The following is a 15,003-nucleotide window of genomic DNA, read 5'->3' on the forward strand; positions in this document are numbered from 1 at the left end:
GGGGCGGGGAGAGAGGGGCATATGAACGGTGCCTGGTAGGGAGACAGGCTATTGGCTCCTCCAAGCATTTCCGTGCCGCAGAATGAAGTTGTTCCGGGGGAAAGGTGCCACCCTGGCAGCTCTGGAGACGGCAGGCCATGCCCAGCAGGTAACGGAAGCACCACCATGGGCCTGGTGGAAGGTAATGGACGCACACCCATTGGTGACCTGGAGAAAACCCCCCTCGGACAGGAAGGGAAGTCAGTGTCCATGGCCCAGGCTGTCCTCACCTTTTTCTGGGTAAGGGTCTCCAAAGGTGTTAACTTTGCATTAGCTTAACCTACAGAGATTTAGCCTGTAGGTAGGTCTCTTGCATCACAGCCAAACTTACTTTTAATATAAAATCTATAAGCCTAATCCATCAAATACTCAAATTATATTTATACAGACAAGCAAATTAATCCTTAGGGCTACACGCCCCGCCTGGGGTCAGACAGGCACGGATGCCCTTAGCCCAAACGCATCCCCAGCTATGGTTTTCGATTACCTCTACCCTTGGAATTTCAACCCTTTGGTTCCTTGAAGTGCACCAATGCAGTCTGATTTAGCAACTGGGCCACTGGAGTCAGGACCAGGGCCCAGCACACAGAGGGAATGAACAGAACAGGGAATCATCAAGTGATCCATCCCCTCTCGCCCATTTCCAGCTTCTGGCAAACAGAGGCTAGGGACACATCCCTGCCCATCCTGGCTAATAGCCATTGATGGACCTATCCTCCATGAACGTATCTAGTTCTTTCTGAACCCTGTTATAATATATGGAGATATACCTATCACATACAGCTGGAAGGTCATTGAGTCCAGCCCCCTGCCTTCACTAGGCAGGACCAAGTACTGATTTTTGCCCCAGATCCCTAAGTGGCCTCCTCAAGGATTGAACTCATCATCCTGGGTTTACCAGGCCAATGCTCAAACCACTGAGCTATCCTTCCCCCCTAAGGGCTTTAACTGTTGTCCTCTCTCTTTCTGTGTCTTTAGTAAAAGGGTAAAAAGATTTGAATGGCGGAGTCGCCAGCCATAACGTGACACTAGAAGCCAAACCTCACTGACGGGTTGATTGTTGTAAAAGTGAACATGGGTGTTCTTAACTTATCCCGTGTCGGGCCCGAGACCCCCCCACCCCAACACAACAGCACCTGGGTCCTGGCCTATGCCGAGGTCTCCTCGGCCAGTGGTTCTCAACCAGGGTGTGCATATCCCTGGGGGCAGGCAGAGGTCTTCCAGGGGGGACATCAACTCCTCTAGAGATTTGCCTAGTTGTACAACAGGCTACATCAAAAGCACCAGTGAAGTCAGTACAAACTACAATTTCAGACAGACAATGACTTGTTTATACTGCTCTCTATACGATACACTGACATGTAAGTACAAGATTTATATTCCAATTGATTTATTTTATAACTAGATGGTAACAATGAGAAAGTCAGCAATTGTTCAGTACTAGTGTGGCTGTGACACATCGGTATTTTTATGTCTGACTTTGTAAGCAAGTAGTTTTTAAGTGAGGTGAAACTTGGGGTACGCAAGACAAATCAGTCTCCGGAAAGGGGTACAGTCATCTGGAAAGGTTGAGAGCCACTGTCCTAGGCACTACAGTAATACAAGCAATAAATTATAACAATAACAGGGCTCCGAATTGACATCTGGGTGTCTCAACGGCAAAGCGAAAGACCTTATATTAGAGTCCAAGTTTAAAAACTGGATTCAGATGAATTAAGTCCTGGAATACCCCTCACACCACTCCCTAGGCATGGATCTCTAGCTGTCTGGCACTGTTACGTCTAAAGTCAGGTAAGCCATGAGGTTTCTGCTCTGCCCCACAGCTCTAGCTAAATGCCCAAACCCCATCCCAGCACTGGCTCAGTGTAAGCACCTGGAATGGATTCCTAGGGGAGAGCCTCTTCTCTGGTTGTTCCCAAGTCTCAGTCTGGGACCCCAGGGCGGATGCGCGCGACTCACCTTTGATCTGCTGCAGGTACGGATACGCTGGATCTTGGCTTGGGTCGGAGGGGGAGTCTTCTTCAGTGGCCAGACTCAGCATGTCCTCGGGAAGCTGGTTCAACATGGGCAGCAGTGCCACGCTGATCCGCTTCAGCTCTTTGTTCTCCCTGTTCACCTACCCAGCGGGGTGCAAGAAGAACAGACAAGAGCCCTTTGTACTGACGCAGAGTGCAGGGAGGTGCTGGACATAGAACCCGGAGCGGCTCTTACACCCAGAAGAAATGGGAGCATAGGCCAGACTGGATCAGAACCAAGGACCATCTAACCCAGGAACCTGTCTCTGACAGCGGTCAGTGCCAGCTGCTTCACAGGAAAGGGAAGTTTCCTTTTAGCACATTATAGTTAGTGTCTCCTCATACCATGAAACCCCCTTCTGAAACCCCTGGTTATATTTTTAGTGTTTATTATGACAACTCTGGATGTTCTCTTTATCCACATAGCTGACCAGTCCCTTTCTGAATCCTGCTAAGCTCTTGGCCTCAATAATTTCCTGTGGCAATGAGTTCCACAGGCCAACTGTGCATTTGGTGACAACATATTCCCCCCTCTCACTTTTGAACTGGCTGCATTTCAATGCCAACAATTTTTCTCTCATCTGTTTCCCTTTATCCCCTCCCCAGGTGTCACACGCTGTTTGGATTTTCCCTGCTTACACTGCAGATAGTGATGATAATGGCATCGTAAAGTACAGCTCGTTGTAAAATTTTCCCAAGGAAAACTGATGAAATTTAAGAAAACTTCATTTTCTTGGTGAGGATTTTAATTTGGAAAATTGTAACTTTTCAGCAGAAATTTGAATTCCAGAAAGATCTCAGCCAAACAAAAATATGTAGATTTGGCAATCTGCCACACTGCCTCATGGGAGCTGTAGTTCAGGCGCCTCATGCTCATATTTGCCTCTATAGGCCAGGCTCCCTGGTCAGACTACATCTCCCATAATGCAACATAATCTCCCCTCTCAGGGAGTCCTGGGACATGATGCATCATGGGAGATGTAGTCCATCTGAGGAGCCCAGCCTATAGAACATAAGAACGGCCGTACCGGGTCAGACCAAAGGTCCATCGAGCCCAGTATCCTGTCTACCGACAGGGGCCAATGCCAGGTGCCCCAGAGGGAGTGAACCTAACAGGCAATGATCAAGTGATCTCTCTCCTGCCATCCATCTCCATCCTCTGACAAACAGAGGCTAGGGACACCATTCCTTACCCGTCCTGGCTAATAGCCATTAATGGACTTAACCTCCATGAATTTATCCAGTTCTCTTTTAAACGCTGTTATAGTCCTAGCCTTCACAACCTCCTCAGGCAAGGAGTTCCACAAGTTGACTGTGCGCTGCGTGAAGAATGGGCACCTGAGCTACAACTCCCATGAGGTGCCACGGCAACATTTCCAAATACATGTTGGGGGTGCTTGGTTTTTCAGCGAAAAAATTCTGTTTTCCACGCTTTTCAAACCATTTCATGTTGTGGAAACCCCAGTTTAGCTGGACAGTTTTCAAGCAGCCCTAGCACCGGGTCTGACAGCCCCGGGAGGCGGGCAGGGGTCACTTTGAGGAGCGGTGTGACTGCTGCTGAGTGCTGCTTCCCCTCCCCTACCTGCTTTGCCCCCATGCTGGGGAGCAAGGACTAGCAGCTGGCTAACGCTGCCCTCGCAGCTCCCTGGGCCTTACCTGGGCTGCGTAGACTTCGGCTTGTTTGCGACATGATACTTCAATTTCATACTCCACCTCCAGCGCCGAGAGCTCCGCCAGCAGCCTCTGCGACGCTGCGAATGAGAAGGGGAAGCTGGCAGAGGCAGGATTCAAGCACCCCACTCCACCCCCAACACAGGGTTCTTAACAGAGCGCTCCCTCACACAGCCTGCCTCCCGGGCTCTGGCTCTGGCCCCCATCACTACAGCCCCACACTCATTCATGGCACTTTCCCAGTACATAAAAACATAAGAACTGGCCAGACTGGGTCAGACCAAGGGTCCATCTAGCCCAGTATCCTGTCTTCAGACAGTGGCCAGTGCCAGGTGCCCCAGAGGGAATGAACAGAACAGGGAATGATCACGTGATCCAGCCCCTGTCGCCCATTCCCAGCCTCTGGCAAACAGAGGCTAGGGACACCATCCCTGCCCATCCTGGCTAATAGCCATTGATGGACCTATCCTCCATGAATTTATCTAGTTCTTTTTTGAACCCTGTTATAGTTTTGGCCTTCACAACGTCCTCTGGCAAGGAGTTCCAAGGGTTGACTGTGTGTCATGTGAAAAAATACTTCCTTTTGTTTGTATTAAACCTGCTGCCTATTAATTTCATTGGGTGACCCCTAGTTCTTGTGTTATGAGAAGGAGTAAATCACACGTCCTTATCTACTTTCTCCACACCAGACATGACTTCATAGACCCCAGTAAGGCCAGAGGGAGTTAAGGCCCAGAGCAAAGTAGCCCAAGGCCTGTGACAAAGCCAGCAACTGAACCCAGCAGTATCAGCTTAGACAAGTGAGCCAAGAATTCCCAAAAAGTTACAAAAGAAGTTTGCATGTTCCTTTTTATTTAATTGATAACTGAAGGACAGGTAAGCATGTACACGTTAAATGAGTTAACAAAAGTGCTTCTTGTGGCCTTTTGTTTCGATTTAAATCGGTCCCAGCTCACTTTCTCCAGCAGCACCCGAAAGTTTGAAGAATGTAGTGCTGTGTGGGGCTCAAATCTTGCCATAGCTAATAAAGCCTGGCAAGGGCGCACCGCTCACTGCTGGACTGGCACCTTCTCCTGGTCATGCCTGGGGATTAGCTGACGGACGACACCCTCCCGTCCGCAGTGTGCACCCCGTCACACTGACTCCGCCTCCGTCGGCAGTCGCTCTAGGAACTGCCGCATCCTCTTCATGTCAGTGTCTGTGTTTCCCCCTTCCGGGCGTCAGTATCTCGCGGTCCATGCGTCCAGCCACTTACCTCCCCTCATACAGGGGCGACTGTATGACTTCATTCTCCAGCACGTTGTCATGGGGCGCACCACTCACCGCCGGACTTGTGCCTCCTCCTGGTTGCTCCAGGGATTGGGGAGGCCGACTCCCATTCGCGGTCTGCACACTGTCACTCCAGGAACCGCAGCTTCCTCGTCATGACTCGCAGTCCGTTCATCAGGCCACTTCTCCGGGGCCGAATGGGGGGACCCGGTCCCCGCCTACTTCGGGTCCCAACCCAGGGACCCTTCAGATGGCAACCACATGCTACGTCCCCTCCAACGGCTCAGTACATTTCCCTGGGCCACTTCGCCACAGTCCCAGCACCTTCTTCACCCTCACCTCAAGGCCTCAGCATATCAGTTCTGGCAACCAGTCAGGAGCTCCTTCTGGTTCCCCCCAGTCCCTGCCAGCAACTGCTCTGTCCCATGGTGCTAGATTCCCTCCATCTGCTAGGAATCCAGTCCTCCCCCCTTGAGCTCCAAGCCATGACTGACTGGTTCTGACCTAGCAGCTTCTTTCATGTGAGACCGCTGGGCCCTGAATGGTTGCTCCCTCCAGCGCCCAAAGTGCTCCGAAGACTCATCTCCATGGCTCACTCCTGGGGTTAACCCCTTCTACACCTGTGTGGGGTAGACACCCCATCACTGTGCCTCAAGAAGCTACCTTATTACCAGAATTGTTACCAGTTTATCCCCCTCCCCGGGCATCACTTTATAAGGAACTTGCTGCGGTAACCACTGCTTGGTGAGGCCATGGCAAGATTGTAACCGTTAAGTTCGGTTCAGGACTTGGTGACATATATTTGGAATTGGTGAGATGTTAAAAGTTTCAGTAATAGCTTTGATGTTGTGTGAGACCTGAGAAAAAGAGGATTTCCATGAAGATCTCAAGAAGAGAGACGTTCAATCAATAAGGAAGGCAAAATAACACCAGCACTGGAGGTTTTGAAGAAAGATGGGAAAAGAACGCGGCAATTTCAGACATCTAGTGCTGCATCCAGATATGGTTAACAGGCACTACTGGGAGTAACATATTATATTGTTGCTTCTTCTATTTGCTTCTTTCAGCTAAAGTAGCTATTTGGGCTAATGAAGGCCACTGTGACTTGAAAAATCTGTCACAAAGTGCGTCTCTACACGGCTCATCACAAGAGCACACGACAAGTGACGTTTCTCTTGAAATGCTTAGAGCAGGAAAGCACTTCTATGGATGTGAGCAAAGGCGTCCTGCTGTCTTAGAGCATAACCAGAAAGTCAGGAAAAACAGAGAGATTTTGAAGCAACCGGCTGATATTTGAGTTGTTTTCTCTTGTCAAGAACTTGGATTATGTGGCCAATGTGAGACGGAGGAATCTGTCAGCCAGGGGAAGTTCAAGGAACATTTTGAGTATTGCTTTTTGTCAAAAAAAAAGGGGTCGACGGCTTATTGGCAGAACAATGTATCCATTTTTTCCAACCTAAGAAAGACAATTCAGGATTAATTGATCGAACGCACAGCTGAAGAAATAACGTTCTATATTAAAAATAAAATTAATGGAGATATCCTATCTCCTAGAACTGGAAGGGACCTTGAAAGGTCATCGAGTCCAGCCCCCTGCCTTCACTAGCAGGACCAAGTACTGATTTTTTGCCCCAACTCCCTAAGTGGCCCCCTCAAGGATTGAGCTCACATCCCTGGGTTTAGCAGGCCAATGCTCAAACCACTGAGCTATCCCTCCTCCCATATTGTTATTATATTGACCGGGAGATTGAAAAGTGCAGCTTTTTCACTTGCGAGGTAGACAAAACAACCACGCTTTCTCCCTTAAGCCAGCTTTCACTTGTGTTGTGCTACCTGGACAAGAAGAGGCAAACACAAGAGAAGCTCATGGGTTTGAAAGATGCCAGCTCAGATGGAAATGCAGGTGCTTTGACGCAGGTTGCGAAGTCAGTGATAGAATACGACTACTTGTGTCTCAGTCGTATGATGGCACTGGAGTGCTGGCTGGTGAGCTGGAGGTCTGAAAGCCCTAATTAAGAAGAAAAGGTTCCTCAGGCATTGTTTGTGCGCTGTTTTGCACATAGATTAAATCTAGTTCTCCAGTAAGGGGAACCTGTGGCTTTTTTGCAACCTTGCAAGGCTTCTCCATATTTTTCACATGCTCCAGCAACCACAGTGAACTGCTGGACCAAACTGTGGGCAGAAGGGCCTTCCCGGGTCGCAGTTCAATGGCAGAGTCTACGTGCCATTGTCTTGGAAAGAGAGAAACCGGGTAAAGTGCTTCAGGAGATGTTCAGTGCCCGTGGGTGGGATGGAGAATCTCAGCGACATGTTATAGGATGCCTTGCAAAATTAAACAACTTTTAGTTTCTGTTCTTGGCACACTCCTACAGTAACATCTTCAGCATCACTGACATTCTCTCTGATCAGACACGGCGGGGGAGGGAATATCTTTTATTGCACCAACTTCTGGTGGTGAGAGAGACAAGCTGTTGAGCTACAAAGAGCTCTTCTTCAGGTCTGGGAAATGTACTCGGAGCATCACAGCTACATCCAACGTTGCGCCGGGTCCAATGACATTATTGCATGCTTTGTCTCGAATCGAGAAAGGCAGACTGATCGCCACTATCCATCAGATAAGCTCCCGTCTCTCTTATTGGATGGATAACTCCATTTCTGGCCATGCCAGGACAAACAGGCTTGTTTGTTTTGAATTAATGAATTTTTATATCATATTTGTGCCTTTATAGTGAATATTCCACTAAACAAGATGTGATTTTCAGGTTCTGATTTGCTGATCAATTATACACGCATTTTTTTTAGTGCTAATGTTGCTTTTTTTTTTAATTGAGGGGGTATATTATAGTGACATAGCCACGGCAGTCTGTTATTTGGATGCATACTCAATTGAAGCAGAGGCTGAACAACGTCAATTTATGTTTAGGACTTTAACCAAAGCCGATATTTAATTTCATATGAAAATCTTGGGACTTGTAAACTATTTTTGTTTACTTGGAATTGCTCTTCTTCTTTCTCTGTAAAGAGATTCATTTAGGGCTGGATCACTCAGTGATTCCCTGTTCTGTGCATTCCCTCTGGGGCACCTGGCACTGGCCACTGTCCGAAGACAGGAGACTGGGCTAGATGGATTACTGGGCCGACCCAATCCGCCCATTCTTATGTTCTTATGATTCTTTTCCATGTATTTAAAAATCGTCTTATAATACTAGCTATCCAATTATAAATTGGGTGGGAGTGGAAATGACTAATTTGCGAGGTGTGCCTCATCTGTCAGAAATGTCCCGGGCCACCACTGGACCCATCACCCCAAGTCTGTAGAGTCCTAGTCCAGCACCCTACCCACTAGCCATCCTGGAGCATCCCTAGCTGTTTTGCTAGCTAGGTGGAAAATGGCTTCAGCACCCCAGTAGCTAAGCAAAAAAGGCCAGCCAATCAGTGGAGCAAAACTAGCCAGCCAATCCGAGCCAAGTCAAAAAAAGAAGGTGAGTGCTATGCCTTGCCCCCCCCCAACCCCCCCGGAAGTTGGGACCCAGGACAAATGCCCGACTCGCCCGCCCCTAGAACCAGCCCAGAGGCCATCCTTCCTGGCCTGGTATCCTGCAGCCTACTGCCAGTGCGGCTGTGTCTTAGCAAACCGTGCCCAGCCGCTGGGGCCCGTCCAGAGCTTGGCCTGACGCTGGCGGCTTGATCCGGTTCGGCTCACCTGTACAAAGAGGTGACGAAACCGTCCCTGACCTGGGCGGGTTGGACTGTAAACCCTTTGGGGCAGCGGTCATCTCTCAGCCACATGTGTGTGACGGGGGCTTCCAGACCCTAGGGCCACCCCGAGAACAATCTTGCTGTCCTCACCAGCTTGTCAGCGCCCCGCACTCCCCACCAGCAACAGATTCAATCCCTGTATCTACCTCAGCCCTTTAGCTCCGTATGTCGCTCAACACGCCGGGAGGTGACCAGGACCCCGGGGTCACCGACGTGAGCTACAAAGCAGCTTGGTTAGCTGCTGCCGATAGCGGGTTTATCGCCCTTCCCGTCAGGGCCGGCTCCAGCATTTCTGCCGCCGCAAGCGGAAAAAAAAAAAAGTCGCGATCGCGATCGGCGGCGGCAGTTCAGCGGCAGGTCCTTCGCTCCTAGAGGGAGTGAGGGACCTGCCGCCCCCGAATTGCTGCAGGTGCCGCCCCTCTCCCTTGGCCGCCCCAAGCACCTGCTTGTTAAGCTGGTGCCTGGAACCGGCCCTGCTTCCCGTGGTCCCAGTCACTGGGGGCAGCATCTCTCACTCACGCACTAGAAATCAGCTCACGGCATGTCCGGAGCCCACATGTTTTATTGATCCCTGGGAGCGAGCAGGACGATGGGGATCCCTACTGGCTGGGGAGTGCAGTTTGCCCACCCCGTGGGAGGTACCAGTATGACCAGGGATGCTTTCTCCTTTAAAATAATGGTTGATATCCATACGCTGCTGCGAAGAGGGGACGGGCGCTGGGCTGAGCTCTCCCCCAGTTGCCCAGGCCAGGACCCATCTGCAGCTCCTGGTTATTCAAGAAGAGGGTGCGGGAGATCAGAGCAAAGGTGGGTGAGGTCAGAAGAGGGTGACCAGACAGCAAGTGTGAAAAATCGTGACAGGGGGTGGGGGGTAACAGGAGCCTATATAAGAAAAAGACCCAAAAATTGGGACTGTCCCTACAAAATCGGGACATCTGGTCACCTTAAGTTGGAAAGCCACTGGGGACACTCAGTATTGTGCAATGCACCATCCCGGGGTAGAGAAGGGGGGTGATGGAGCAGCACAGGTCCCACGTATATGGGCAGAGAACCCAACTAGAACGTACTCCTGCTCCTAGCACCACGGGGTCGCTTGTCTGTGCAGCCGCAGGGCACGTGTTCGCAGCTCAGCAGATGGGCCCCTCCCCTCCCTGTGATGCAGGAGGGCCCCCGATTCTGTAGCCGCACAGAGCACAGAGTGGGCCGTGCAGCGCTCCCAAAGGGCAGGATGGGAGGAGGCTGGCTGCCTGGTCCAGTAACGTATGTCTACACACTGAAGCCAGGGGTGTCCTCTTCAGCTTGGGCAGACATACCCAGGCTAGCTCCGATTGAGTCAGAGTGCTAAAAAGAGCCGCGCAGATGGGGCGGCGTGAGTGGCGGGATGGGTTAGCCTCCCAAGAATGATCCCGTCTGAAACCCTAGGTCTGTACTTGGGCGGCTCATGTGTCCCTCTGCTCGTTCCGCTGCTATTTTTAGCATCCGAGCTTGAACAAAGCTGGTGCCCATATGTCTGCCCGAGCTGGAAATTACAGCTCCAGCACTGGTGTAGCCGTACCCTGGGACTGCCAGCTCTATGGGGCAGGGCCCTTGACATCAGGGTGTTTGTACAGCACCTGGCACAAAGGGGCCCGCCTCCTGGTTGCCCGATGGCACTGCTGTAATAAACCTGAGTCATGCTACTGAACTGCAGGAGGAATGGAACAGCTCAGCCAGCCAGGCAAACAGCCTGTTTTCCCAGGTGTCCCCCGGTGGTCACAAGGAACTGCAGGCAGGAGGCCAGATTTCATGGTCATCCTCAGGTCGGATGCACTGGGCAGTCAGTGCACCCCTTGGCTTTAATCCACAGCTTGTCTGGTAGGCAGAAAAAATGGATTCACCAGACCCGAATTTTGTTCATTCCAGGCTGAGAGGAACAAGTCTGGACAACATGGGGGTTACAATCTCCCGTGTCCTGGCTTAACCAGTCTCTGCCCATGGTACAGTAGCACCAGAGGCCCCGACTGAGTTCAGAGCCCTGTTGTGCTGGGTGCGGTACAGACACGTTGCTGGGGAAAGCTAACGCACAGGGAGGGGATGTGACTTGTCTAAAGGCACCCAGCTGGTCGGTGGCAGAGCTAGGCAGAGAACCCAGGTCTCCTGGCTCCCAGGTTAGTTTTGGGAGACCAGACCCCCCTATCTACTTCCCAGCCTCCATATCCCGCCATCTTTAATGAGCCTGGAGACTACACACCTCATAAATGTCCATGGCTCTCTCCTGGGAATTCTGGGGGGAAAGGAGAAGAAGAAGAAGAAGAAGAAGAAGAGGGAGGCCAAGGAACAGGACTCACCTTGCTCAAACTCAGACAGCTTCTCTTTAGCTTCATCCCTCTCCTGGAGGAGGGCCTCATGCTGCAGGCAGAAGCAAGGAGACAACCCTTCATTTACACAGCACCTTTTGTCCCGAAGGATCCCAAAGCACTTCACCCACCACTCAAAAGCAGCCACCTCTGGGGTGGTGCATGGCACCTTTGTTTAACGCCAGGCCACGGTTAGGGACTGGAAGCAAAGGATCCTGTATCCAATTAAAACTGCAGGGGATTTGAGGAAGGAAACGTAGTCACCCGAGTTAGGATTTGGTCAAGACTAGTGGGTTACCTGCTGCTCTGGAGACTGGTCATTTTCACTGACCAGGACGTTGGTTTTGTGTTTCGTCCAATGCCCCCCATGGCACAGGGCCATGAGAGAGGGACTATTGCCCCATAATCGGTCCCCTTGGCGCTACCGTCTCTGGGCCAGGCTGGGTTAGTTATTTTGGTCCTGATCCGTTTGTACTGGTGGAGGGCTTTGTGTGTGGAAGGGGGGCCTCTGGGGGAGATGTGGACTCTGCTGAAATAATAAGTCTCTCCATTCCAGAAGGATTATGCCCAGAGAGATTATGCCCTTTGTGCCAGGCTCTGTACGAACACCCAGCAAGGGACGGCCCCTGCATTCCGCCATGCAACGCAAAGGCAGGGGCTGACGACACTTTGCCCAGCACTTTGTGAACTCTGCCCAACGTGAGGACTTGGGGACAGTGCTTTCTCCAGGAATTGAAATGGGGGGTGGGGTGCGAATTTACAAGGGGGGGGGGGTCAGGACCAATGACGGGTGAGACCGTGAGGGTGAAGGTGGGCTGTATGGCACCATAATAAAAACTGAAAAATGTTTCATGACCATTTTATTAGATTTAACTTATGTTTTAAAATCATCACACAAATTAAAAGGTGGCTACTGAAGCCTTCTATGAAGCACAACATCTACATCCTTCTTGGTTTCTTCTTATAATTTTGCACAACTCTGTTAATGAACTTCTTGAATGCAACATGTCCATCTTTGGTGGCTTCTCATGTGTCCAGTACTTCCATTCCTTCAATTGATATGCTCATTAGTTCATTCACATGATCAGGCAGAAGGCGACTTCTTTCAGAACACAAAATTCTATTCAGTGATGAAAAAGAACGCTCAACTGTAGCTATCATGACTGGGAGTAGGAAGAGATGAATTCCTACTTCTTTCATCCCAGGAAACCAAACACAAAGATCGGGTCGAGCCACTAGTGATGATAAAAAAGAAGCTGAAGTCAAATCTTCATTCATTCGTCGTATGATATTCCACTTTGTGTTCAAATTCTCTATTCTGTCCTGAGCACATGGCAGCCCCATTGCTGGTAGTGCCTCACTCCACTCAACTGTCGGTGTTATATAGGACGGGATCTGTAAAAGCTACTGTGACAGACCCAGACCAGTGGGGTACAGGAGTCTGGTAGAGGGCAAATATACTGGTCACTGGATGAGTAGTTTTCTGTTCCCTGAGTGACCAGAGCAGGGGCTGCACTAGAGTAATCAGGAACCTGCTAGAACCAGTTAAGGCAGGCAGGCTAATTAGGACACCTGGAGCCAATTAAGAAGAAGCTGCTAGAATCAATTAAGGCAGGCTAATCAGGGCACCTGGGTTTTAAAAGGAGCTCACTTCAGTTTGTGGTGTGAGTGTGAGGAGCTGGGAGCAAGAGGCGCAAGGAGCTGAGAGTGAGAGGGTGTGCTGCTGGAGGACTGAGGAGCACAAGCGTTATCAGACACCAGGAGGAAGGTCCTGTGGTGAGAATAAGGAAGGTGTTTGGAGGAGGCCATGGGGAAGTAGCCCAGGGAGTTGTAGCTGTCATGCAGCTGTTACAGGAGGCACTATAGACAACTGCAGTCCACAGGGCCCTGGGCTGGAACCTGGAGTAGAGGGCGGGCCTGGGTTCCCCCCAAACCTCCCAATTGACCTGGACTGTGGGTTCTTCCAGAGGGGAAGGTCTCTGGGCTGTTCCCCAGCCCACATGGTGAATCTCTAAGGCAAGAAAACCCGCCAATAAGCACAGGACCCACCAAGATAGAGGAGGAACTTTGTCACACTACGTAGAGGTTGAGTAGAATCTAGAAGTCGCTGTTGTAGATTTTTAAGAATCAAGTCTGTGTACTTTTTCAGTTGTCTTAACAAACACTTCTTGTCCTCTTCACTTAAGGATTCAATATAAATGCCTTCATTAGTCAACTTCTGGACTGAAGTCTTTGCTTCTTCCAGTACTTTTTCAATGAATAGATCTCTGATTGATCCAAATGTAGCTTCTATTGCTGGACAAAGATCTACTCCTGTTGTAGCAGATGCCTAGATGGCCTTGTTTAATGACCCATGTGGTTTCAACAGTAGACTTATGAGAGAGAGAATGGGAATAGTCTTCTCTGAACGTAGTAGCAAAAGTAACCCACCAGCCTCACTCCTTCGATCCATCCCATCTTGGCAGTGTGATAGACCCAGGCCAGCTGGGAACAGCAGAGTAGCAGAAGGGAGATATACTGGCCACTGGATACGTAGTTTTCTGTTCCCGGAGTGACTAGAGCAGGGGCTGCTCCGGGCTAATAGACCACCTGACTCCAATTAACCTGCTAAGAGTCAGGTGAGGCAGTTAAGCACCTGACTCCAATTAAGGCCCCTCTGATGCTATAAAAGGGCTCACTCCAGTCAAGCCAGGGGGAGCCAGAGGAGAGGAAGTGTGTGTGTGAGGAACTGGAAGCAAGAGGTGTGCAAGAAGCTGAGAGTGAGTAGGCGTATTGCTGGAGGACTGAGAAGTAGAAGCGTTATCAGACATCAGGAGGAAGGCCCGGTGGTGAAGACAAAGAAGGTGTTGGGAGGAGGCCATGGGGAAGTAGCCCAGGGAGTTGTGTAGATAAATCTCTGATAATTTTCATATGACTTTACATTGTGCCTCTTCATATAAACTTGTGGTGGGTCTACCTACGTGTGACCTCTGTTTTCATGGAACTTTGTATCAAAGCCTCATTTAGAAATTTTGCATTGCCCTTGGTATAATATTATAGCCCCTAAGGATAAAATAAGATAGAAGAACATTTCTTTTTGCTAGCAGTAAAACAAGAGCTCTCTCCTCCCCCCCTCCCCCCCCACTTTTAATCAATTGCCCTGTTGAATGAATGAGGTGTGGATGAGCAAGGCATGGAAGGCAGTACCTCCAGACAGCCTCAACTGTTGGAGAGGGGCTGGGAGCCAGACCCAAGGACAATAAAACGTGTCAAGTGGGCTCATTAAAGACAAGCAGACATACCCACGGCCTCGGGGGTTAAAAGCAAGCACCTTCTTTTGGAAACACCCTCTTTGCAGCATTGGGACAACACTCAAAAGAAAGCAGCACAAAGGACCAATGGACACAGACACAGAGTTTGAATCTGGTCTAGATTTGCATAAAAGGAAAGCTGCTATAAAAGTGAGAAGAACAGGAGTACTTGTGGCACCTTAGAGACTAACAAATTTATTAGAGCATAAGCTTTCGTGGACTACAGCCCACTTCTTCGGATGTTACTCTGAAACCTATAAAAGTGAGGTGTCTTGCAGAGGACCCCGGGTCTCGTCTTGTCAACATGGGAGCATCGATCCGGATCGGCAGAAGCCCGGCTCCACCCATTCCCCCATCTAACTCACCTGGCCAGTGAAGTTAAGGGGGGCAACTAATTGGTAACAACAAGACGGAATGGGTGTGTTTGTGTGTGTGTGTGAGTGTAAGTGTAATATATTATATGCATATAATACAGTGTTAATGAATACATGTATTACTAATAAATGTGGCGTTCTGCCTTATTCCCCCTGAAAAGATCCTGTGCAGTACTTTAAGTACAACATTTTGGTGGAGAATGCGAAAGGGGGAGCAAGCATAGAATTCACAGTTATTATAAAACTGGTG

At 50.0% G+C, this 15,003-nt stretch overlaps 1 protein-coding gene across 1 annotated transcript in view; it reads right to left on the reverse strand.

Moving 5' to 3' along the window:
* LOC101942622 (shootin-1-like) overlaps positions 1–15,003 on the reverse strand; it is a 53,727-nt gene that overhangs the window by 20,310 nt on the left and 18,414 nt on the right. Inside the window, exons 3-5 of the mRNA XM_065597364.1 lie at positions 11,081–11,141; positions 3,711–3,805; positions 1,999–2,155 (exon numbers count right to left, since the gene is read on the reverse strand). Of these exons, the coding sequence (XP_065453436.1) occupies positions 1,999–2,155; positions 3,711–3,805; positions 11,081–11,141 (313 nt within the window). The remainder of the gene's footprint in view (positions 1–1,998; positions 2,156–3,710; positions 3,806–11,080; positions 11,142–15,003) is intronic.

This window comes from Chrysemys picta, chromosome 5 (assembly GCF_011386835.1).
Source record: "Chrysemys picta bellii isolate R12L10 chromosome 5, ASM1138683v2, whole genome shotgun sequence".
NCBI classification, from domain to species: Eukaryota; Metazoa; Chordata; order Testudines; family Emydidae; genus Chrysemys; species Chrysemys picta.